This window comes from Tachysurus vachellii, chromosome 10 (assembly GCF_030014155.1).
Source record: "Tachysurus vachellii isolate PV-2020 chromosome 10, HZAU_Pvac_v1, whole genome shotgun sequence".
Lineage (NCBI taxonomy): Eukaryota > Metazoa > Chordata > Actinopteri > Siluriformes > Bagridae > Tachysurus > Tachysurus vachellii.
Window position 1 is genome coordinate 25,842,531 of NC_083469.1, and position 27,049 is coordinate 25,869,579.

Consider the following 27,049-nt stretch of genomic DNA (forward strand, 5'->3'; position numbering starts at 1 on the left):
TTTCTGTTCACGGAAGGAGTCTCCAGTGTTAGAGTCGTGTTTGTAATGTTCACGTTTATTACATCTTCGGGACAGAGGAGTTTACAATTAACTCTATGTTATCTCTGTAACATGGTGGGCAAGGTGGCTTAGTGGTTAGCACATTCGCCTCACACCTCCAGGGTGGGGGGTTCGATTCCCGCCTCCGCCTTGTGTGTGTGGAGTTTGCATGTTCTCCCCGTGCCTCGGGGGTTTCCTCTGGGTACTCCAGTTTCCTCCCCTGGTCCAAAGACATGCATGGTAGGTTGACTGGCATCTCTGGAAAATTGTCCGTAGTGTGTGATTGCGTGAGTGAATGAGTGTGTGTGTGTGTGTGTGTGCCCTGTGATGGGTTGGCACTCCGTCCAGGGTGTATCCTGCCTTGATGCCCGATGACGCCTGAGATAGGCACAGGCTCCCCGTGACCCGAGGTAGTTCGGATAAGCGGTAGAAGATGAATGAATGATCTCTGTAACATGATGATTTATTTATTTATTTATTTATTTATTTGTTTATTTATTTATTTAAATGTTTTTTTTTTTTTTTTTTTTTTTTTTTTTTTTTTTTTTTTTTTTATTGAGGTTTTTGAAAGGAAAAAAAAAACTCAGAGACTGTAACGTAATTGAGAACTTGAATTCATTCCTGGACTTAAAACGTAAGTATAACTGCATAAAAAATGTGACGTATCGCTCATTAATAAAGACCCGGTTGTAATTCTCAGCAAATTGTGACGATATAATAGAAATAAACCACGTCACCATGTGATGACGTCACCAGTAACTCTGCCCTGCGTTCCGCCGCATCACGCCAACTTATCTTTGATTGTTTTCCTACCACGACATGCAGAACGCTTCGCTGACGAAGACGTGCAGCATTAAAAGGTTTGTTTCTGCTGCCGCTTGTCATTCACTTATTTACGTGGATTTATTTATATCTGTTATTTATTGTTGTGTAGTTTAGATCATAGTTATAGTCACGTTATTTATTCATTCATTCATTTCTTATTTGTTTGTTTATTTGTTTATTTATTTATGTATTTTGCATTTAACATTTTCTCTCTTGCTTTATCTTTGGTTCTGATAAAAATTTGCTTTTTAATATTTTTTTTTAATTTTATCATATAAGTCTATAAAACATCTAGGGGTCTACAGATCTCTGTCTAATGATTTATATTTATATATATGTATATTATTAATAAATGTATTTATTAATAGACTGAGATATATCTAGATATGTGTATATTGGATGGATGGATGGATGGATGGATAGATAGATAGATAGATAGATAGATAGATAGATAGATAGATAGATAGATAGATAGATAGATAGATAGATAGATAGATAGACCAACCAATGGGCCGATAGATAGATAGATAGATAGATAGATAGATAGATAGATAGATAGATAGATAGATAGATAGACCAATGTGCTGATAGATAGATAGATAGATAGATAGATAGATAGATAGATAGATAGATAGATAGATAGATAGATAGATAGATAGATAGATAGATAGATAGATAGACCAATGTGCTGATAGATAGATAGATAGATAGATAGATAGATAGATAGATAGATAGATAGATAGATAGATAGATAGATAGATAGATAGATAGATAGATAGACGGACAAAGACCGACCAATATGGCCGATAGCCAGATAGATATGTGGAGAAGTGATTGATTGATTGATTGATTGATTGATGGGTGGATAGATAGATAGATAGATAGATAGATAGATAGATAGATAGATAGATAGATAGATAGATAGATAGATATGTGGAGAAGTGATTGATTAAATTATGGGTGGATGGATAGATGGATGGATAAATACATGGCAGTCTGTCCAGAGAGCCACAAGTGCACTTTGGTTTGGGATCAGAGAAGTTAGTGTTTGTTTGTTTGTTTGTTTGTTTGTTTGTTTGTTTGTTTGTTTGTTTGTTTTGCAAGAAAATGATGACACAACAGAGCAGAAGTGAGTCAGACAAGTAAAACAGTTTGTATTTGTGCTCTATTCTTCTCATGCTAAGAGAGCTGCACGCTGCAGGCTCCGTACAGAACCGCGTTTTTACACTCAGAATCGAACACACAGGTAAGAGCCAGGCTGCTCCCGGGGCCACGCCCAACACACACAAAGAAAAAACAGAAAGCAAAAGGTCTGGGTAAGCATTAAAAAAAATATTTACAACCAATATAATAGTGAGCAAAAACATTTACTGTCATATATGCAGCTACAGCAAAAGGCTGTCGAACAGCCTCTTAATCCTTCTGTACAGGTTTCAGATTCAGAAATGCAAAATGCTTCCCGTTTTAATCCTGCCGAGAAAAAGAAAAAAGGATCTAACGTGGCAGCTCGGAGGGGCGACGTCGCGTCACAAGGTCCGAAGATTTCAAGCCCCGTTTACAGAGACGTGAATTGTCTTTAAGAGAATCCGTTCCAGCTCAAATAAAAACATACAGATGACAAGGAGTCAAGGATTGTTTTTTTTTTTGTTTTGTTTTGTTTTTTTCCTGCAGAGTGTTAATGTTTTGGGGGAGGGGGGGATTGGACTGGGATCATCCAGACATCATCATCATCATCATCATCATCATCATCATTATCATCCTCACAGACCCTTCAGCCTACAAGCTCGATTTTGCAGTTCTCTTTTTTAATTAATTAGTCTTTATTCTCTCACACCCAAGGCAGAAAGCTACGAAAAACTCAAGACTTTTACAGTTACAGTGACAAAAAAATAAGAATAAAATGAAATCGAGACCCACCATTTAAATTGGACTGCAAAATGAAACCAGCCAACCAAAAAAAAAATAAAAAAAAAAAGTCAGTTAAAAAAACATTTTTTTCTTTCTTTTTTTTTTTTTTTGTGTAAAATGCCCAGGCATTCTCCAATATTACAAATACTGGTATACTTTTACAGTAAACAAGAAAAAAAAAGTAATATATATATTTATATATATATATTTATATTTTTATATTTATATATTTACTAAAACCCCGTCACCAAAAAAAAAAAAAAAAAAACAATATACACATAGCCACTGTGGCATTCAGAGAAATTTTATAAGCAAAAAAAAAAAAAATTAAAAAGAGAGAGGAAAAAAAAACAACAAAAAAATACTATTTTTGTTTAAAACACATACACAGAAATATCATTTTTACCCTTGTACTTGTTTCAATACTGTAAACGTATTTTAAGACAGAGTGCACTAAAGTTTTTTTTTTTTGTTGTTTGTTGTTTTTTTTTTTTTAAGTTTCTGTAGTTCCTGATGTTGGTCCAGTCTCTTCCTTTTCTAATTGTTGCAAAAAAAAAAAAAAAAAAAAAAAAGAGAGAGAGAGAGAGAGAGAGAGGAAAAAAAATGGGGGAGTGGGATGAAAATAAAAGTAAAAAAAAAAAATTTTTTTTTTTTTAAGGGTTTGCGTCATATCCTGAAGTGAAGAAATATACATATATATACGTGTATGGTGTGTGTGTGTGTTTGTGCTACATGTACATGTGCATACATATCTACAAACACACACACATCACACACACTATTGTGCTGTTTACTTACTCGTTATCGAGATTCTTTTTTCAAGAATTATTTCCGATCACCGATTCGTTCATTTTTTCAGAAGCAGATTAAATCTACAGACTTTTCATTCATTTATTTGTTTTATTTATTTATTTAGTTAGTTAGTTATTTATTTGCACCCCCCCCAAAAAAAGTTGCATTTTGTCTTTTGAGAGACAATAAATAGGAAGATCAGTATTCAGTATTCAAGGCACACTCATGTCAAATTGATACGGCAGTACAAAAACCGTCCAAATAAATTAATTTTACTTTTTTATAGTGCCTGTGTCATGAAAGCCAAGCCTTGCAACACGGGCACTTGAATCTCAGATGATCCCTTTCGCAAAACTTTAAAAATAAAAAAAAATAAAAAAATTAATTAATTTAAAAAAAATCCTTTTTCCGCATAATTTCTTGCTCAGAAGCCGTTTTCTCCGTGACGCCGTAAATGCACAAAACAAATCATAAAGTGCGGGGGAACGAACTGCAAAAGAGATGATTTTTTCTGATTTTTCTCTCTTCTTTTTTCCTTCTTCTTTTTTCTTTTCTTTTTTTTTTTTTTTTTTAAACCGTGATATCTCCTCGATTCTATAAATTGTCGGCCCTGCTGCGGTAAAATACGAATCGTGGTCGTGTTTTTAGGTGATGGGAACGATCGTCGAGAGAAAAGGGAAAAAAAAAAGAAAAAAAAAGAAAAAAAAAAAAAAAGAGTGGGAGGAGGGGGAAGGGAAGGGGAAATGTGGAGCTTTAAAAAACTTTCAGCTGCGCATTCTTTATGCGTGTTGCTACTTCAACTACACATCACAGGAAGTCCTGAATGAGAAGAGAGAAAGAAAAAGAAAGTCTTACTGTTTTCGCTTAAACAGATTCAAACATATATATTTTTTTCTGTTTATTCCGTGCATACGACTTTTTGTGTACGTAATTCATCTTTTACAGTACATTATGAATTGAATTCTCAAAATGATTGCAAATTGGTATATACATAAAAATGCACTTTGACACATCATTAATGAGTGTATGACTGAATCTTTCTGCTAATCCGGCTAAATCGGTTCAACATTTCGTCCTGAAAGTCTATCCATGTACATCAGATTATTAGAAGCAGAGGTGCTAGCTAAGATAAATAGTATTTCTCCTGCATAATCTTTCGATATCAACCCATATAAGACTGTATGGCTGTCTGTGGAATGGCAGTGTGGGTATAATTAGCCATAAATGTCTAAAAACGTGGCGCTAATCATAGCTAGTTAGGTAGTCATGTTGATAGTCGGAATTTGCTCTGTTTGTCCTGCTCAGGAAATGTCCGAGCAAACGACTCGAGAAAAGAAAAAGACCTATTGTAAGTAATCAAGGTTGTACACTTTTTAGCATCTGAGCAAGAACTAAAGCAAATTCTTGTTTTTTTTTTTTTCTTTTTTGCTTGATTGGTCTCGTCTGGATCGGTACTTAGTACCAGAACTACCTTCCCTCTCTGAGTTACGTAGAACCTGAGCTCCACGATCCTCCGGGTTTACTGTCACATCCGACATTCAGTGCTACATTTCCAATCATGGATGGATTGACGCGTCTGAAATCAGTTCACGCTACAAAGTCTAAGGATTGTTGTCCGCTTATATCCTAATATGACTAAAACAAACAAACAAAAACGATAGCTTTCTCAGTTCCGTTAAAAAGTCGCAGCTTGAACCCGGCTTCTCTTCAAGAAATTACATGTAGCTTAAATATACAATTTCATGAGCAGCGGCCTAAAGATCTCTCAAATTGTACTCTGTAATGGATAAAAATTAAATCTCAGGTTTTTGTTTTGTCTGGGTTTTAAAACAACAGCAAAAAATAAATCACAGCATTTGTATTTAAAAGTAAGACAATGAACAAAAAACGAAAGAAAAATGCACCTGCACATGCCAAAACATTACGAAATCCAATAAATACAGAAATTATTGCACAGTTAAAGGCTCCATTTAAACATCATCTAATTCGTCCATTGTTAGAATGACAGACTGAAAAAAAATGCCAAATTAGGCAGTTTAGACCCGCTCCAATTTCTCTTAGCTTCTGTCTTTTTTTTTATTATCCTCAGATGGCAGTTTCTTAGGCAAATCTAATTCAAATTATTGTTATTTGAAAAGGAAAACAGAGTATCCAGCTACCCTTTTTTTAATATATATATTCAAGGAATTGTGAGGCAAAATGGGAAATCTGGCTTAGCTTCTCTCAGCTTGTTCAATTTTGACCTCGTTCGTCATCAAATGTTCGCCATGCCACTTTTTCATGTGTTTCTCTAGCGTGCTGTAGACGCTAAATGGCATTTGGCAAATGTCACAGCGGTACACTTCCTTACCGAGCTGCCCGTGCGTCTTCATGTGGCGAGTGAGCTTGCTGCTCTGCGCACAGGCGTAGTTGCACAGCTCGCACTTGTAGGGCCTTTCGCCCGTGTGGCTGCGTCGATGCACCGTCAGGTTGCTGCAGTTCTTGAAAACCTTGCCACAGAACTCGCACGTGTCGCTGCGCCGGCTCTCTTTGGAGCTAGGACGTCCTGGTCCCTGGCCTCCAGACAGATGAGGCGTGCTACCACCGCTGGCAGTGCCACTGCGTCCAGAAAGGCCCCCATCCAACAGGTCCCCAGGAGGAGTGGAGAACCGCAGGCTGCCGTTTTCCGACGAGTGCTCGGACGAGGTGGCGAAAGGTGATTGTCTGGAATCGGTGAAGCCGAGGAAGGGGTCTTTGATGAAGTGCCGTGATGCTGCATAACCAACCAGCCATTGGGAGTATACGTTCTCTGAGGGGATTAGAGATGCTGGGGGCATGTCCAAGTCTTTCTCTATTTTGATCCTTTTAGAGGTGTTGGAGAGGCTGGGACTGGTGATAGGGGTGGGCTTGCGGGGGAACAGGCCTGAGAAAGAATCACCTGAGCCACAGTTCCTGCCGTTTATGGTGGCCCGCTCCACGTGATCCATTTCCTCTACCACAGAGTCCTCATCGCCTGTGTCTCTGTGTCCATCAGAGCCCCTCTTTGAGAAGGGAAGCCTTTTACGATTGTCAACGATCAAGTTATTGTACTGCTGAATAGAGTTCAGCCCCACATTGTCTACCATTTTCCCCAAGGAGAGGCTCTTCTCATCATTTGGGGGTTTGGAGCCATTCTCCCTGTTACGGCTTAACTCAGAGTCCATGCTGAAGTTTGACTCTGGCCTACTCTCGTTCTCCAGTTCCTCCTCTTCTTCTTCCTCCTCCTCTTCTTCATTGTCTGGCCCCAGTCCCTCGCCTTGGAAGTCACCATCCCTGTTTTTCATGGGATCGCCTGTGACATCGCTAGTGCCTGGTTCAGGTGAACTGGTGGTAGAAAGGCCATCATCTGAGCGACCCGTCACTGAGCTGGGTTTGTGCATGTGGGTCTTCATGTGGCGCTTCAGCTTGCTGGCCTGGGAGCAGGCGTGATCACACAGCTGGCACTTGTAGGGCTTCTCCCCTGTGTGGCTTCGCCGGTGCACTATCAGGTTGCTCTGGAACTTGAAGGTCTTCCCACAGAATTCGCAGGATTTGCTCTTGTCCTGTGTCTGAGGTGGCGTGGTGCTGTTTGGGGGCATTGGCGGAAGTGGAGGGGTGCTGAGGAAGGGTGACTTGCGGTTAGGCTGGAAGGGATTAGGATTGAGCAGGCGGTGCATAGGGTTGGCACGACTGGGTGAGAGCGGAGGGGTGGAGTTGTTGTTGCTCGCCAGCTCTCGCAGACGTCGCGAGAAATCCATGGACTGGGTCTCCATGGCCATGGGTGTCAAGCGCATCACTCTCTCGAAGGCACTGGGATGCTGGGAAATCAAGCCCATTTCCTCGGCGCTAAGGCGTTCCAGGCGATGGGGATCTAGGTGGTGACGTGGAGGGGGACTAACAAAAGGGGGGGTGTTTGGGAGACGGTTCTCGACAAAGCCCGGGGTGGGTTCTCGGAGCAGCGGCCCGGTCATACGGAGCAGATGGAAGGGGTTGTTTTCCCCTAAGAAGTTGGTCAGAGGGGACTGGGGTATGGACTCAGCTCCAATGGGAGGAGGAAGAGTGATCCGTGGCGTGAGCGAGGTGTTGGAGCCATTGTGCTCCAGGTAGATGCGCATCCCATGAGTGTTCTGGGCATGCTGCAGGAGGAACCAGGCGCTGGGGAAGTGTTGCTTGCATGTCGTGCACACGTAGCTGGAAGGTTCATCTCTACCTGCAAGCGAGAAGAAGAAAAGAGAACGAGACACTCTTAGTCATTTGTGTTGAAAATAAAGAAACATTTAACAACGCTGTTAAAAACTGTGGGAAATTCTGTGTGTGCTAGCGTGACTTTCAAATGAAGCGAGCTGTCCCAGAGCAAAGCGATGGGATGGTTCAAAGAACAAGCTTCGCTCTGGGGCATTTGACATGCTTCAAAATTTGCCTCACACCCTGGGCAATAGGCACGGTCTCACTCATCACACTGCCCTGTGAAGAGCACTGAACATACTTGACAAGCTCATGACAAGAGCATTTCCATACTCGGGCTCTGATGGGTTAGCACTGTGGGAACATGACATCTCCTATAGCAACTCGCCTTTAATCTTCCCCCTCGCAAATGACGGAATTATTAGTGCCGCACTTTCTACACTCGGAAACCCCTCGGAGCATCGAAGCCATCCTAGGATGCCAAAGTAATATGGCACTAAATTGCAGAAGAACAACTTAAACTGTGATTTAAGGGACTCTTATCACTATCAAACAAATAAACTTGTCCCCTCTAGGAGACAAATAAAAAAGACAAAAAAAATGGGTCCATCAAGATAAATGGTTTCTAATAAAGAAGGGAAAATACTTGCTGAGATTTAAGAGGCTGTAAGGAGTGGGGGGATTCTTGCTAAGTTTGTTATTCTGTGTCAAGGTTTTTGGCATTTAAAGTAGCTTAAGGCTATTATTTGCTCTTCCATTAAGAATTTCCGAGATGTTATTTTTTCTATTATTGCTTACCCTGAAAAGCCGTCCACCCTTTTAATAACGCCGCATTAGCAGAACTTTTTAACCAAACACGCTGTTCTCTCGAGTACAAAATATTGCTCGGAAACAATTCCTCAGCATGGTGTGGAATGGCATATTAACCAGCAAATTGACCTCATGCTCTTCCTTCTAGCGTTTTAAAAGCAATTATTTGTTAAAATTAAAAAAAAAAAAAAAAAAAAAGGTCACAGTGTTTTGATGTGTTTATGCAAAACGGTTACATTGCAGTAGGGTAGGAAAGAAATCCTGATCAGATCTTTAATTTGTGTGTGTGTGTGTGTGTGTGTGTGTGTGTGTGAGAGAGAGAGAGAGATAGAGAGAAAGAGAGACAGAGAGCGCCATGTTAGCAGGAGCACTACTAGCGCCCTTCTGTACCTTTAACTACACATGACTAATTGATGAAGGTGCAGGACGTGTGCATAGGTCCACCAATGCAAAGGGGACTCGTTACGGCGGCAGCACAAACACGGCCTCTATAGTGAGCATACAGTGAAAAAAGATGCTAAACAGTCAGGCTCGCTCCTGAGGGACTGATAAGGAAAAAAAAGATACACAGAGTTGAAATGGTAATTGTGTGCCCGGAAACGAGTTCCATTTATTTACGGAATGAAAGCTTGGTGTTGTGACCTAATGCGCCAATTTAATACATGCAGGAAAACATATGCTGCTGTAATTGTTCGGGTGTTTGATTCCGTGTGCGTATTTATGAGTGTTTTCCTTGAATGCACCACTGTGTGTGTGTGTGTGTTTTGTGTGAGAGAGAGGGAAGTGTGTGTGCAGGGGTGTATGTGTGTGTGTGAGGGAAGTGTGTGTGATGGAAGTGTCTGTAAGGGGTGTGTGTGTGTATGTGTGTGGGAGTGTGTGTGAGGAGGAGTGTATGTGTGTGTGAGGGGATTGTGTGTCTATGTTAGGGGACTGTGTGTGTGTGTGTGTGTGTTTGTGTGTGTGTGTGTGTGTGTGTGTGTGTTTTGTGTGAGAGAGAGGGAAGTGTGTGTGGAGGGGTGTATGTGTGTGTGAGAGGGAAGTGTGTGTGTGATGGAAGTGTGTGTAAGGGGTGTGTGTGTGTGTGGGAGTGTGTGTGAGGAGGAGTGTATGTGTGTGTGAGGACAGTGTGTGTGTGAGGGGATTGTGTGTGTGTGTGAGCGGACTGTGTGTGTGTGTGTTTGTGTGTGTGTGTGAGGGCAGTGTGTGTGTGTGCGCACACACACACACACATCAGAACAATAGGTCCGGCTGAGAGGAGTAAGCACAGAGACACAGTGCTGTTTGACTCTGATCCATTGTGTAGGATCAGAAGGAGCAGGTTGTCTGAATGGTCCGTCTCTGTCCCCTCACGTTCCTCTACACACGGCTCAGAAGCAGCGTGAAGAAACCTGGCACTACACTACAGTACAGGTTAACGACCCTGACACTGTACTCATCAATTAAACAAGAATAAAAATGTTTAAAATAATTAGGTTTTATACATCACACAATGATGCACAAGAGTGTGATAAACAACCAGTAAAAGAAATGATAAAAAAAATAAAAATAAATATCTCACTGAAATTCTCAAGTCTATCATTTCAAACCATTCTCCTGAACTGTAATCTATCATCATCGTCATCATCGTCATCATCATCATCTCTATCCTCCACCGATGAGATAAAAACGAAGCACCAAAGTTGTGTTTTCTTTCCCCGCTCATTATGCGCCCGATTTGTGTTAAGGAGAGCGAAGAGCACAGCTGTTCGCCTCTGCGGTGTGTCCTGTCCTCTACAGAGTTCGACTTAATTACAGTGGACGGAGCATACGCTTACACACAAAGGCCATCGTTTCTTTTTCTTTTTTTTTCTTTTTTTCTCCCCTCTCCTCCTCCTCCTCCTCTTCGTCACACACAAACACTTGAAAATTCACACACTATTCAGCTATTTCGCCTTCTTGTTGTTTTATGGCTGAGGCTTTCACAAGATAATGCTCCATGTAAAGGAGACCTGGACGTCTTGGGGGAAGGAAAAAAAAAAACCTGCTGTGTGTGTGTGTGTGTGTGTGTGTGTGTGTGTCTGTGTGTGTGTGTTGTATTTTCACTAAAGCACTTCAGACAACTAGTTCAACTTCTTTCAGACCAAACAGAAGTCATCAGGGAGCCGAATGTTCATTTCTGCCCCACAATTAAGACGAATCAGCGGCCGCTGCCCGAGCTGGTAGTTTTGTGGCCGTGAGTTTATTGAGGAGCGTTCGGCGTCTGCCCTCCCGGGGGGGAATCGCAGTCCGACGCAGATGGCAAATAAAGTATGCAGCCTGAGGCGAGAGCACATTATGCTAATTCTAATGTCAGCTGTACTTTAATATACAGCTCTATTTAATCACCCCATTATTTCACATTTCCATATGAAAAAAAGAAAAGGGGATAGAGGGAAAAACCTGCACCGCATCCCGAACACCGTATCGTCTCTTTCTCTCCTCACGCTCTTTGTGTCAGTACGGGGCACTGTCGTGTTTTTTTTTACACACACACACACACACACATGCATAAACATGCAAACACATGCAGGAACAAATGCACCGACAAGCATATATTTATTTCTATTTATTTATATATATATATATATATATATATATATATATATAAATATATTTCATCTGCATGTTATACGTTTCTACATAACAGACAGATTCAGTACCAACTCTCCAGTATATCGATTCATAACCTCAACCATCTTTATTTCTATAATGTGACCGAGCACCATGCATGTCCTCATGAGTGTTATTTGGGCGCGGATTTCTTTCCTTTTTTTTTTTTTATTTTATTTTATTATTTTTTTTTCATTTCTAATTCGTTCTCCTAGAGATTGACAGAAACCTACTAAGGCTCCATTTGCACATTTCTCACAAATTAACTCATTTAGCAGGCTGTTCAAATTCCCTCCTGCCTTTTATATATATATATATATATATATATATATATATATATATATATATATATATATATATATAACAATAATAATATACTAAAAGCAAATAAATCCAAAAAAAAAAAAAAAAAAGTCTTGGTGCACTGTTTAATGTCTTAATAATTTTAGAGTTTAAAAAACATTAGAATAACAACAACAACAGCAACAACAACAACAACAATAATAATAATAATAATAATAATAATAATAATAATAATAATAATAATAATAATAATAATAATAATAATAATTAAACCCTGAAATTGTTATCACGTCCAAATCCGATGTCAGATTCAGGAGAAAGCTCGTGAGGAAGGTGTTCTCGTTTTCAGTCATTTGGCAGATTGGTGTATATTGTAATAGTAAGCCGATAGTTTTGGAGAGAATATGAAAGAATAGGACGGAATTGTAACGCGAGGACAAAAGAGGAGAAATCTCCTGGAATTTCCGATTTCCACACAATGAAGCCTGCTTCGATACTGAATAAAGAGGGGGAGGGAAAAGGGGATATAGCATCCTTTAATGAGGTGCTCATTGGCTGACATTGGTTTTTACTACGGGGACTTCATTTAGGCTGTCATTAAGCTATTATCTAGCGTAAAGAATTTCTCCGTGCTGTAAGTAGCGTGTTGGGTCTGGAAGCCTTTTCTCTCTCTATTAGTGGAAGCGTGCCGCGCTGGCCTGGACTGCTGCCTGTGTTTTGTTTGGCTGTGGTTCACACACGGCTTTGGCAAGAGCCTCGTTGGACGGCTTACAGAGGAAAGAGGGAAAAGCGAGCACAGGAGAGAGAGAGAGAGAGAGAGAGAGAGAGAGAGAGAGAGAGAGAGAGAGAGGATCTCACAGTAGCTCGTTGGACCTATAAGGCAGCCGAGCTTCCTGCTTTTGGCATTTACACTTATGGCATCCAAATTTCCAACAGAAACTCCTGTACAGTAAAAACAGATCCATGCCTCTGAGTGAGCAAGTGCTTCATCACGCTTTGCTTTCATCCCCTGCTATTTCACCACGTTTAATAAAACTAAAATAATAATAATAATAATATGATCACCGGGCATCGAGAAAACTTGTTAATGTCACTGTGGTTAAAGATCATTGGTGAAAAATGAATCTAGTAAATATGTTGTATTTTATAGATTAGATGGAGGTTAAAGATTATTAACATTATACTGTGTTCCTTTTTATCAAGGCAGAAATCAAGAGATTGAATTCTGCTTTATCAGAAATAACAGAAATGAAATGAAAAAATGATTATTTTATTCAGGAGGGGAAAAGTTTAGGAAAGAGTTGCAGCTCGTAAAGAAAATGGTTTACGTGATGATTTGTGTTCACGGGCAAAAAGAATCTAAAGAATCATGTAGAAATGAATGAGTCGTGTCTAAAGAATCGTGTAGAAATGAATGAGTCTTGTCTAAAGAATCATGTAGAAATGAATGAGTCGTGTCTAAAAATCATGTAGAAATGAATGAGTCGTGTCTAAAGAATCGTGTAGAAATGAATGAGTCGTGTCTTAAGAATCGTGTAGAAATGAATGAGTCGTGTCTAAAGAATCGTGTAGAAATGAATGAGTCGTGTCTAAAGAATCATCTAGAAATAAATGAGTCGTGTCTATAGAATCATGTAGAAATGAATGAGTTGTGTCTAAAGAATCATGTAGAAATGAATGAGTCGTGTCTGAAGGATCATGTAGAAATGAATGAGTCGTGTCTAAAGAATCGTGTAGAAATGAATGAGTCGTGTCTAAAGAATCATCTAGAAATAAATGAGTCGTGTCTATAGAATCATGTAGAAATGAATGAGTCGTGTATAAAGAATCGTGTAGAAATTAAAGAGTCGTGTCTAAAGAATCATGTAGAAATGAATGAGTCGTGTCTAAAGAATCATGTAGAAATGAATGAGTCGTGTCTAAAGAATCATGTAGAAATGAATGTATGAGAAATTAAGTCAATTGTGTGGATAAAATAATGTGAAATTCACCTGAATCATGTGATTATTTCTATGTGAATCCTGTGTGAATTTCTGTAAGACTACTGTATATATCGTCATGCAGAATGAGCTCTCTCTCTTTCTCTCTCTCTCTCTCTCTCTTTCTCTCTCTCTCTCTCTCTCTGGCTGTTTTGTATTGATTAAGTGCAGTCTGACCCTTAATGATCATTTACTACGGCTCCTCACCACGAGCCTCTGGATGACTATAGAGCAGAATGATTATTTGTGTGAACACTGCGCTTGGAAATGATGTTACAGATGTGCAGAAAGACGCATGTCCTGTTAATTAGGCTCAAGCTGCTGTTGTGTGTGTGTGTGTGTGTGTGTGTGTGTGTGTGTGTGTGTGTGTAGCCCAGATCTCTGAAACTTTTAAGAGTCTTCTATGAGACAAAACTCACTCTCTCGCTCTCTCTCAAAAAAAAAAAATAAATCAAAAGCCTTGTTGTGTACGCACATTGTACATGCGTAGCAGATTGTCTTCGCCTTTACAGCATGCATCATCGTTTATTCCTAGCCGTCTCATTTTGTTTCCAGATAAACACCCGAACACTTAATTGCCGTTCTTCCGAGAAGTAAAAACGAAAAACGCAGGTAATAACCCGAGTTGATGTTGCGACTGCAGGGTTTCCGCGCTCGCCACTTCACTTCACTCGACCGCTCTCGTACTGTAAGAGAAGAGGTGGGCGGTGAGCGTCGTGCCGCACGGCATTGTGGGTGCTCCCCTGCTGTTCCTCCCCGGAGTACTGTGATGTGCACTCTTCAAAAGGGCTCATGTCACCGTCGCTGCCTCATTTAAAGTCAGACTCCCCTGAATTTGCATCTCACAGCGTCTTACAGGACGTGCCATATGTCGTCCAAAAAAAAAAAAAAAAAAAAAAAGACAATGCTCACAAATAAACTGCCGGCGTTTCCCATCCCCCATACGTGCTTTAAAAAACAAAACAAAACAAAAAAAACAATGACCGAGTCTGGAAGACAAAGCTGTTTAAAAAAAATTGTGCATTTCAAACTTCAGGATCCTCAGCATTCAGTCAGGCCTCATGCAAAGGGACGTCACAGCTCACGGCCTGGTCACAAAGTGCAATAAAAACGAATAAAAAAATGCTCATTACCCAATGATTTCGGTTTCTCTATGATTCAATTTGCGGTAATTACAGCGGGCCGTGCTAATAAAATTCCGCCACAGAACGCGAAGGTCAACTACCAGTTAGGCGTGTTCATTTTCATCTCGGTGTATTCATCCTCGGCGCCTAATGGCCCAATTTTCTCCCCTCGCTCTTCAATAAATATTGCTGGAATTACAGGTTAAATAGCTAAATTAAATCACGGCTATTATGCTAGGCTGTACGGCTCGGTGAGAGAAACAGGCTTAGTACTCCGTGGACAATTACAGGGGAAGTGCCGATCGCCAGACAGTTTAGGAATAACGTCAGAGACATCAAATTTTGAGCGTTTGGTTTCTCCTGTGTTTAGAGAAGTCTAACCGGAGCACCATTACAGCACCAAAACATCCGAAGTACCAGGTCATCATTTCTATAGCAATGGCTAGATCCCAGGAACTCGTGTAGCATACTCCGTCGCTGTCGGGCGGAAACCTCGAATGTCCAAATTTGGTCAATTTCATATTTTTTCACATATCGATGCTATTGGTCAGTCCCCACGTGGGTCTGTTATTTTTACAAGTTATTAACCAATCTAAAATAGCTTGAGTGCAAATCTCATAACTCCATTGGACACTTCAACTGTCCACCTCTTCCTCACTCCGCGGGAGAGCTTCGCGGCATATTTCTCAAGAAGAGTCGCAACGAATCAACACGTCTTCTGTGGTAAATGTCTTCAAAACACTGGGCTCAAAGAAAAAAAAATCTTGACCCCCGCTAGTTCTGGTGCTCGTCTGAGGACAGGAATTTAGCGCAAGACAATCCACTGCAACGCGGACTAAACCCTGTGCACTGCAGATAAGGTACGGCGTTTTTTTAATTTCCTGAAAAATAACGGTTTTGGAGATACGAGGATTCCATCTGACAGCGACGAATACTTTAAGGAAGTTTAAGGAAGCAGTCTCCAAGGACTTTAAGATCGTCATGGTTGCTTGGTAACATGACAAGCTGCATTTTCCTCCTCATATTAAAGTACAAAGGAATCATAAAGAAATGCTACAGCGTTAAAACGGTTTAAACTGCCACGTCGTTCTGAATGAATTCACGTTCAACAAACCGCTGTGGTGCAAGAGGAATAAAACACTCCAGCTCTCTTCACAAAGAGGAAGTCTTCATTATTATCCTGGAGCGTTTTATTCCTTCCTTAACTAGCGTAAGAAGTTTCACGTATTTATATTCGAGACGTGTTCAAATAGCGGAGTCTATGTAGAGGTTTCTTTTAATTGCTGGGGATGAATTTAGTTCCTTGTGCTCTAATGACCAGGGCTGCTGATAACAGCTGTAAAAGGTGCAGGCTGCTGGAAGGCTGCAAGGTAATTCCCGTAATGACTGGCGAGCCCGGCAGCCGATAGACTACTGATTTGGCTCGTTCATTCATCCCTCGCTCTCTGAGTGGAGCACCGGCAAGTCTGTTTGTGGAGAGCGCCTCTCATTATCCTACTCCTCAGCCCTCGCCGCTTAATTAATATCTTAACCTTTTGAGTTATTTTTGGGGACTTGCGGCCTTTCATGTCAGCCGAAGCCAGAAAAAAGGGAAGGAATAGAAGGAGGAAAGAAAAAAAAAGACTGGTCACATGGGACGGCAAACTCGCACTTCAAAACTGGACATCCTGTTAACCAGGACTTATTCAGATAACCTTGGAATTTTCCCGAGCGTTAGAAGCTCTCGTCTTTAAGGCACCGCAGTTTTTTCTTTGAACCGCCTGCCGTTCGCGCACCGAGAGTCTTAAATTATTAAGGTCGAGATTGTATTCATTATATTTCACAGTCTGGGAAAACTAAGACGGCTTTCAAACACTCTGCTCCTCTTACTTCCAGTCATGATGATTGTTGGAGAACAAAAAAAAAAATGTAAATAAAATAAATATTAAGTGTTGGACAAGGATGTGATCGATAATCTGTAAATATATGAATATATTAAATAATCATTATAAAAACTAATGGGTTGATATGTGTGTGTGTGTGTGTGTGAGTGTGTGTGTGAGTGAGTGAGAGAGAGAGAGAGAGTAGACCTGGAGGAGAGAGGAAAGGAAAGACCTGGCCACTCTCTCATCACGCCTTCGATGCTCCATATTTGATGGAGTCAGTGTCACGACAAACTGATTTGCATTTAGAACAAAGATGACATGAGCCCTAGGCCTGCGGTGCCTCCCTGGCGTCCGCCCGGCTGGTGGAAAGTTTCCTGACATTTCTTGCATTATTAAGCCAGGGGCTTCATTACCATGTGTGTGATCTGGAAGTCTCTCAGGCCTCTAATTCCTCACCTTGAATTGCTAATGTCTTGTTTATGACTATCATAGCAAATCCAGAGCAACAATTACATGCAAATCAGTCTCGAGCCACATTGTGCCACCACGAACAAAGCTGATTCGTACACATGCCCGGTCTAATACACACACACACACACACACACACACACACACACGCATGCATGCATGCATACCAAGGCTGAGGAGAAAAAAAAAATATCCTTAGAGTTGAGAGAGAAAAAGCAGATTAACGTGAATGATTCTGTAGGGTAAAGTTTAGGGTTGAGGATCATCGCAATTGGTTTCCATTCATTTGGTGGTCATATAACATAAAAAGCTAGCGATAATAGCTAAAGGTAGCCGCTAACTGGCTGATTAGCGAAATATTTAAACATCGACTACAGATCAAATCTAAAGTCTTCTCCACTCCAATCGTTTAGAAACTCCTTAAATCGTTCTGGTCACAACGAGGACAAATCTTAAGTCTTAAATCTTAACACGCGATCCGCTGGTCACAGATTCGAACCCGATTTCCTGTTGTTCCACAGAAAAAGGAGTTTTGAGCAGCACTTAAAGACGACCCGGTGTCTAACACACGTCATTTTGGGGTTTCTTTTGTTTTGTTTTGTTTTTCTCCGCTACCTGAAATGGTTCAGCATGACAGTCTGCGACAGAGATTCACTCGGTAGTCTGTAGGCGGATCCGTAGGGACTCTCGGCGGCGGCGCAGAGAATCATGGGTGATTTACTAAGTGTAAATGAGGCGACGGAATCTGGAAGCAGCTGTTTTTACAGCCTGTTAGACACACTAGCGCAAACTTGGAGTGGACAGCACACAGCTATTTCCCACACACAACATCTGTTTTACATTCTCCTTCCTCCAACTGGCCAAATCCCTCGACTAGATCCCCGACTGGACATATTCACTCCAGGGAAGAGCAACACACACACACACACACACACACTCTCTCTCTCTCTCTCTCTCTGCTGCCTAGACAGTGTCCTGACCTCCATAACCACACACACACACACACACACACACACACACACCAATAGCCAGTTATCTACACTGACACTTGTGATTTGCTGTCTTTTTTCTTCTTCTCCTTCTTCTTCTTTTTTTTTCACCACAAGACTCGCTTTTCAGCTATAATATTTTTATGACCTCATTTTGTAAGATCAGACCGTTTAAATTTACAGCAGTATATAATTTTTATTCAATACACAGTAACATAATGATGCCGTTTGTTACAATTTATTGGTGTTTTGCACTCATTCAAGTCAATCCACACCCTCACCACGTCTGCTCTCTCTCTCACTCTCTCTCTTTCTCTTTCTCTCTCTCTCTCTCTCTCTCTCTCTCTCTCTCTCTCTCTCCAGTCAAAGTGCCGGACCACGAGCGCTGACATTTATGATCGTCCGTATTAAAGCTGACAAAGACGATTCCTGTATCTTCTCTGTTTTCCCCCTGTCTGTTTTTTTTCTCCTTTCTTTTGAGCTTGCTTGGTCTCCTCACGTGAGATTAGAAGAGGCAGGGATTAAGCGGGAGGTGGAAAAGGTGGTGTGTGGGGATGAGGGGCGGCTTTTTTTTTTTTTTTTTTAACTAACACTGAGCAGCTTAGTGAAATCAGAATGACTTAAATTCATTACACTCCTGCCTGGTGACAGGAAAGTGGCAGAGCCGAGAGAGGAATTAAACACCTAGACGTGCAGACGTGATCTGCTGGGTCACTTGGTTGACCTCCGTGTACTTATAAACTTCTCAAGCCTGAACTGAAAAATGTTAATTTCACTGTTTTTTCCCTCTCATGCCTACTCAAGCTTATAAGCCACGCCCACTCGGCACAATTACGTCATACCTGAAAAGCACGATTCCTGATATACGTCAGAAATTTCAACAAAACAAAATAAAATAAAATCCGTAGCTAAACAAAAATGTTTTTGTCATGAAATTAGCATCTGAGTTCGAAAAACCATCCAAAAACTATTTTAGCATACAAATGTTGCGCTATTCACCTGTAGTGTCTCAGCTTAAATCAATCGTGTGTGTGTGAGTGTGTGTGTGTGTGTGTGTGTGTGTTTGGGGGGGCTGGTACAAAGTGACGCCTTTCAGCAAACTTTATGGATGTTTTAAGGGTCACCGGTTTGTACTGGAGGCCAATGTTAAAAAATAAAAACAGGTCTGTTTCATGTTAACAAATTAAACAGATTAGATGTGAAAGTGCCAGGCAAGACTTAGAGTCTGAGTCTGGTCGGACTGGTCAGAAACAGGAAGTGGACTTACCATGAATTTGGGGTCTGATCCTGACCATACACACACCTACACTTACACACAAAGAGACTACATCACCTGCAGGTCTCTACCTGCCCCACGACTATGAGCTAAAAACAACGCACTCATTAAAATGTGGCTTTATGTTCCTGTCCATTTTATAGTCCTGTTCCCTACGTTCTGAGGAAATACACCGACAAGCTCGCTGCACGGGAAGAAAGCCGAAACGGCGTCTAATTCAGGGGTAAACACAAACCAGCTCGGCTTCCGTAGGTAGATCCTCAGTCGGAGTTTAACCAATCATATTAATTTATGTAAATGATGTAGCTGAAGGAAGCTAATCAGACCAGAGATTATCTACAGGGCTGAAGACATTACCTCTGACAGGGGAGGCTTTTTCATTTCGGTCTTATTAGCAAATTTTTATGACACTAGTCAACCATGAAAAAAGATGAATAGACAAAGAAGAACGCATTTCAGAATGGATGCAGCTCATGTGGTCAGGGTCATGAGACACTAGAAAATGTGGTGAAGTAACGTGAAGCGCAAGTACGAGACGTAGGGCCTTTTTACACCTGGTCACTTCACGTGTTTTCTCTGATCCGATAGCTATCTGATTTGTTAAAACTGTTCCATTTACATTAGGCCACATAAACGCGTCTCGGCGAATCGTATATCGATCCGATCTTTCTACTCCCGCCCAAAATGCTAATATATTTTACCTCATTTACGTTTCTGGCACGATGCACGACTGTGAGACTCACTTGCGAGTGACGTACTTCCGTTTGAGAGGAGTATAGCGCTGACGTAAGTGGCTTGAACAACCACATTCATTTACACCTGTCCAGTTTCATCTGAAATGCGTCCCAGACCACCTCCTGAAGGGGTTTGTATCATCGGATTTATATCCGTCTTGAAAACGTTTCGGAGGGCATTTAGACCTGGTCTTTTTACCATCAGATAGCTATCGGATCACAGAAAACACATGAAGTGACCAGGTGTAAAAAGCCCCTAAGATATTGTAAAGTGTCTTCTTGGTAACTATGCAAACTAATCATTTATGCTTAAGAATCGAAAGGTGAGTGTTGTTAGTGTTTGTTTCTTAAGCAAGGAATTTTGTGTAACTGTGAGTGAGATGTATTTGAAAACTGGGCTAAAGGTCTCATTGGTGTCAAAGGTGTCACCAGTGGAGCTAGTGGTGTTGATGATTTGCTGCTATACCATGCCATGATGTCATGTTTTGATTTAAATAAGAACTCTGGTGAACAGGAACGAACAGATTTTTGGACAGACCACCACACCACACCCCCAACATCCTTCAGCACAACAGTCCAAAGTAGACCAGGCCAAGTGGGAGCGTCGGCACAGCATATACACACCTCAAGTCTCTCCTCCCCTTCCTGGCTCGGCTCTGTCGCTCTGATGTAACAAAGCTGTGCTCTGTTGACCAAACAGAACTGGCAACATGGGAGCTCATGATAAAACCTGTAGCATCTAGCAATAAAAACAAGGGCTTGGCTATTTTTTCATTTTGTTTCAAAATAACATGAATTTTGCTTTCAAGTTCCCAGGTAGACTCTTTGGTCTGTAATTGCAATATGATGTAGCTAGCTGTCGGAGCGAGCACTAACCTGAAATCGCCCACCTCTCTTTGCACTCTGATTGCTTTCCTCTGTGCAGTTCGAGGTAAAGCGGCTCCTGCTTCGGAGTAAAAAGAAAAAATGAGGTTCTCAGTCGAGGCTGGGCAACCTTATTTACCCAGCAGTCAGCTGAAAGTCTCGCCGGTTTTCAGGAGACATAAAAGAGAGCGAGAGCACAAGTGAGATACAGGTTTATATACAGGACAGAATAAAGAAAAGAGTCCAGTCATCCTATAAATCTGCAGACGTCTCGTTCAGTCTCCGGGTGGTATTATTACCGCTGAAGCACTCTTCATTACTATCAAACAGAGGACAGAGAAAAAAAGAGGGCCTGGAGAAAACACGGCACAGAACAAGAGCCAGCTCCACCAGCAGGCCTCGATGTTTGTCATCTTATTGGCGCCTGTCCCTCTGAATTGATCCCAAGGACTTAAGGGAGGGGAAAGTGTCAGCGTGTGTGTGTGTGGGGCTTGTGTAAGTGTGTATGGGACGATTCTAGGTCCGTGCATTCTGGCCCTGGTTTGTGTGTTTATACTGTGGAGACAGAGTGAGCCATGCGGGCTGTGGCCTGGAAGAGCAGATCCAGACCAGATGAGGGTTAAAGCGAGGAACCAGAGACTCTGGGATGGGGAAGGGGGGCACCTCTGCTCCAAACTGCCCTTATAAGGCTCTGATTGCACGCAAGCCACGTCTGAGACGAGGGACAGCTGAGGCTGCTGGACCACGAACTACACGAAGTACACAGACTTAACCCACAAAAAAAAAAACAAGTGAGGTGTTTCCCATCATCAACCATGCCAGAGTGTGAAAGGCCCTTATTTAACAGGCACCTGTAAAATGAAATCAGGCGTACAAAACGCTAATAACGCTGCCAGCCTCCGTGCCCGGGCCGGAAATATAATTACATATGACAATTGCAAAATCACTTCATTCTTCTTTGAATTCTAGTCCTAAATACGTTTTAGACAAAAAACAAGTGCCTAGCCTGTGATCTTGAAGAGCAAAGAAAAAAAAAACGTCCAGCAAACTAGACAAAACATCGTGGGGGGTGATGTAGCTGTAATTAGCAAACAACGCAAGGAGGATTTTTATGCAGACATATTGTCGGAAAAAAGGCGCAGGGGTCAAGCCTACCTGATAGAATCATCTCTGCCTGGTTACTATTCTGCTAGACAGAATAATAACTGCAATCGCAGCTCGCCGTCTCTATAAACAAAGCCCTCTATTTGTCAGGATAAAGAAAACATTTCTTCACGGGGTGATTATGACGGAAGGCTTAAGCTAACCTTCGGTGGCATCGACGTTAACGTGACGGGGGCGATGATCAAACAATGCTCACGAAAACGATCTCTGCAGAGTATACGACTTCGGCCATTTTCTCTCAGGCAATCAAAAGGAACGATTTCATAAGCGATAAAGAAGATTACAAGAGCGTGCCGCTCTACTTCTGTTTAATTCTCAGGCAAAGGGGGGGGAAAATGGGCAGGGGGGGGGAAATGGGCGGGGGGGGGGGGAAGCTTGAACACAAAAAAAAAAAAAAAAAAAAAGTGCAGCAGAAAGCAGCGCTGGAAAAAGCATGTCAGAAGCTGTAAACGGAGGAGAGGGTGGTGGTGGTAGTGGGGGGTATGGCATTCACACAGTACGCCTGTCTCCAGTCTAACTGAAACCAGGCTCTCTTCTATAACCAGTCCAATCTGTTTTCATTTGCAAAAAACAGAGCTCTTCTACCAGCACCCCTCCTCCTTCTTCTCCTCCTCCTTGTTCTCCACTCCAAACCTCTATAGTCATGAGCCTAAAAACTCCACTTCGCCTGCTTTGTCTGCTACAGGGAAGCCGACGAATCAGCAAGACTTTTACACTCGGCGTAAACCGGTTATGGAGAGAACTATAATAATAACGTGGAAAGATGACGGAGCGACGCTCGTTCGAATTGACTCAACTCACTTAGTGATGGTTTTAGCAGAGCAGCTAAAAGTTATGGTCCCCTGCATTATGCTGCACTTTTTTTTTTTTGCTTTTATTTGATGCACAGGTGAAATTGATGGTGAAATGTTAAATACTGTGTGGCATTAGCAAATTAAAGGGTTTAAATTTAGTGTGCGCTCTCTCTCTCTCTCTCTCTCTCTCTCTCTCTCTCTCTCTCTCAAGGCATCGGGCATCAAGACAATGCAAAAGAACTAGAGAAACCTTACTGTCAAGAGACAGAAGTGTTTCCTGGCATTGCCTCACTGCAGAACGGACTTCACAAAATTGCATAAGCTATTCATCTCGTTCGAGTTGGTTTACATCAGCGAGTGGACGCGGCGATGCACTAGGGAGTTAAAAAGGCCTCTCTCCGTCTGATAGCCCTGCCTCTGAGCTATGGCAGTCTGCTCGAGCTTGGCAGAGCACACCGAGCATCCAAGAAGAACGTGACAAAAAGGACATTGTTTAAAGTGATTCACTTTTTTTTTTTTTTTTTTTTTTAAAAAAAAATGCATCAACCGGAAATTAAACAGCAATCCAGACGGGTACAGACCGTCCCCCTCCTATCCGTCTCAAGGGTACGCTTGCATAAGTGTTGTCCATCACCCCCCAAGGTTGGTTATCGCTCCAAGCCAAGGCCTGTTCAAGCTTCAGATGAGTTACTCTGAGGACTTTGTACAGACTGGAGGTCCTGGATGGAAGCAATGAGGGTCTGGGTGAGCGAATTAATTACACATGCATTTTTGGATGGAGTATACCATAATGAGCCCCAGCTGCACCAGGCATCCAACTCCCTTTAAATGTAACTATAAAAAGCTGGGCATTCAACATCCCCTTCACAAAGAGAAGTGGGCACCATAAAAGGTCCCTGTGATGTGTGCTCAGAAACATGGCACAGGAGACATGCCAGCAAAGAGGCAAGGAGATTTTTTTTTTTTTTTTTTTTAGGCAGGAAGAGATTGTATTGTGACTTCCCGCTATCGCTGTGTTCAAAGGATTCTATTAGAACAACGTCTGAATAAGTCAACGATTTCAGAGAGAACCTATCTACGCGGTATCGTATAACCCACACGTTACCGATCCTAGCTCTGGAGAACCTTGCACATTTTAGTGCTTTCTGTGCTCTAACACGCCCACTGCAACTCTGGAAGGACCGTTAATTAGCCGAGGAGGCTAATCGGATGTCTCAGGAGCAGGAAAAACTTTAAAATGTGCAGGACAGGGGGTAGTCTGGGAGTCTGTGTTAAAGCCTATGGAATCCATGGCTTCTCAGTATGGTGTAACTCATGAAAAATGTGTATTTTTTTCTGGTACAACTCTTTGTCTGATGGTAATGCTTGCTAGCTAAACCTTTACTCTAATCATTAGCCACCTTAGATTTCCATATACCCCAGTGGCTTAGCAAACCATTTGGGTCCAACCAAAACTTGCTCTTGTTACCAAGTTAGCATCTTATCACTGGAGAGCAGTATATGAGAGGCTTTTTTCTTATTCTAATAAGATCTGTTTCCATTATGTTTTTTTATGATATTATGATACGGACTGTGAGAAAGTAGTGCAGAAAGTAAATCCCACCATCCCTCAACCACTAACTCTTGATTTCTCCGAAAGCCTTCATATTCATTTCACACCTCTGGCGTTAACAAAGTTGATTGGTATCACTGTCATCCGATGACGTAGCTCGCGTTGCTCCTCTCCGTTGCTGTGCCACTGATTAGCTTTAATGACGCTCATTTGGCCCTGGGTATCTTACCTGATTTCTGGGCTCATGAGAGGGATGCTGTGTTCAGATAACTGGCTGAATTAGAAAGAGACAAGAAAGACTGAGAGATGGAGAGACTGAGAGATGGCTCTGAAGCTCCAAATTAGACTTGGGTGATGAATCAGCCTCCATTTCTCATGCTAGCTCTCACTTTCAAGATTAGGCAGATGGCCAAAGCTGTGCCAGGGGCGAAAGACCAAACGGTGTCCTTTTCAAAATAAAACAACTCCAGCGACTGTAGATGGAGCGCGAGACCTAGCCAAAACCCTGCAGACCTTGCAGAAAGAAAATCACATATTTAACATCTGTAAATGATAGAAAAACAAATACAGCGGCTTAAGAGCACGCATGGCCTAATCCAGCACTCGCTAATGTCCTAATGCCACTGTGGCTTGAAATGAAAACGAACGAAAGGTTAGATGGAAAGCAGGAGGAACCAAAGAGTCAGTGCCAGCTCCATTAATATCTCAGACACCCAGTCAGTCCTCTTCGTTCAGCCAATTTTCTTGGATTAAGTAAGCGACAGGTTTCTATGGTGGCTTTGAGAGCTCCAAATAATGATTTATTGTTTTAGTCTCTGATCAGAGGGATGTCTGTTGAGGCACCGTGGCTCCTTTTGGCTGTAATCCAGCATTGTTTACAGCTAAAAAGCCCTCTAGCTATCAAACAAATTAGCTTGCCGGTGGTCCGTCCAACAGGTTGCAACAAAGGACCGTTTTTGTTGTGATGCGCAACTGATTTCTTATGTAATAGCCGAAATCTAACTTGATTGATTTTTAGACACTAAAAATCCTCAAGTGGTTTTCTGCACAGCCTCATCGCACAGATCAATAGCTCCAGTGAACTACACTGATTGTGTTTGTTGGGGGTGAATAATTTGACGTGTTTGGTCGAGTCCGTGCCGTTGTTTTGAGTAAGCACACTAAAGACCGAAACCCATGAGGAGAAACTCAATCTGCTTTTTACTGCTTTTCCGCAATTTACTTCGCTACCACCCAGACTGCTCTGCATACCCAGTAAATAGAAAAAACATCTCCACAGTCACTGACACGTTGCCCCATGATGGGAGGAACATTAAACGCTGCGTGTTCAGAACCAAAACGAGGCCTCGGAGGATGGCGAGATGGGGAAATGGCTTGGAAACAATCTCAGACTCTCGACGTAGATAAAAAAGCGGACTAGAGACGGAGGGCAGAAAACGGGGTTAAACCAAAGACTTGTCGGGGAACGATCAAGCGGTGCCAGCTAGTGATCCTTCTCTTCAGCATGAGCTTTGATACGACGTGTTCTCCAAACTCCACAGGCATGAGCAATTAGTGTCAGAGAAGCATGATTACAGGGCTGCTACATACATACACACACACAAGGCCTGGGGTTCTCTGCATTTTCCGAGTGACAGACCCAGAGAAGGCAAGAAAGAGAGAGCGAGAGAGAGAGAGAGAGAGAGAGAGAGAGAGAGAGAGGCAGTGACCACAGAGGACAAATATCAATATTGCTGGCAGAGTGTGGGGCTTGTGCAGAAGCCGTTAGCATGTGAAATTGGGAAGCCTTAAGCCCACCTAAACAAGGGGATCAACCCACATTTCGTCAGGCTGCGTCGCCCTCCAGCACCCTCCGAAAATCTCCCTGCTCTCTCGCCACACTTTCCACCTTTCTCAATGACAAACAAACCCTCCGTTGCTTGTAATTGGGCTTTAATTCTTCAACCCACCTCTCTTGAATCATTCCAACACTGCATCCTAATCCTCAGAGCTAACACTGTGAAAAATTAGTTTGAGCTAATAGCGACGCTGCTTCCTACTTAAACTGTCGACAACACTCCTTTGCAAAGGAAACGCTCTGGGCTTTAGAGGCTCCATTAGCCGGTTAAGGTTTAAATCTGGAAGCCGGACTAATTCCTTGAGCCACGCTGTGTCAAAAGCCCAGGGGAGCCAGGAGAGCGTGTTAGCGGTGAGGAGGAACTTGCGCTAACCTGCTAATCCCATCCTGTCCACTGCTTTCTACGTGCACATCATTGTCCACGGCCGTGATCCGCTCTATCTCTCTCTCGCTCTCTCTCTCTCTCTCTCTCGCTCCAAAGCCGCTTTAGAGCGAGGTATCGAAGGCCTGGCATCTAGACCCTGCTGGAAAGGGCTTACAAGTCCTCCTCCAGCCTTTTCTCCCACGCTTTACAAATTCAAATCTCCATGCTTGCTCGAGTAGCTCACTAAACAAACAGTGTCAGGGTGACGGAGCTACTGTATCAACACGCAAAGGAAGGTGCTGCGGATCAGCCTTCAAAACCAGTTATGCACAGAAGTCTTTTTGGCAGGATGGTAGAAAAAAAAAGAAACCAACGAACGTGTGTCTGAATTCCTCAACCTTAAGAGGATTTAATAGCGGTGAATTAGCCACCTCGGATAATTTTACCAAAGTGCAGTGGCGTTGTCGCAGAGTGCCTGCTTCGCTGTACGTGTCTGCTGACAATAACAAAAAAAAAAAAAGGAAAAGAAAGTGTGGAGGAAAAAGAACATGA

The 27,049-nt window shown here is 42.1% G+C and overlaps 1 protein-coding gene across 2 annotated transcripts in view; it reads right to left on the reverse strand.

Annotated features, from left to right (window-relative positions):
* Positions 1 to 3,299: 3,299 nt before the first annotated feature.
* bcl11ba (BCL11 transcription factor B a) overlaps positions 3,300 to 27,049 on the reverse strand; it is a 52,924-nt gene continuing 29,174 nt past the window's right edge. The window contains exons 3-4 of one of the 2 annotated variants that reach the window (XM_060880478.1): positions 5,915 to 7,771; positions 3,339 to 4,383 (exon numbers count right to left, since the gene is read on the reverse strand). In XM_060880478.1, the coding sequence (XP_060736461.1) occupies positions 4,361 to 4,383; positions 5,915 to 7,771 (1,880 nt within the window). In that variant the 3' untranslated portion in view covers positions 3,339 to 4,360. Of the gene's footprint in view, positions 7,772 to 27,049 lie in introns of both variants that reach the window. The other variant, XM_060880477.1, reaches the window with a different exon arrangement.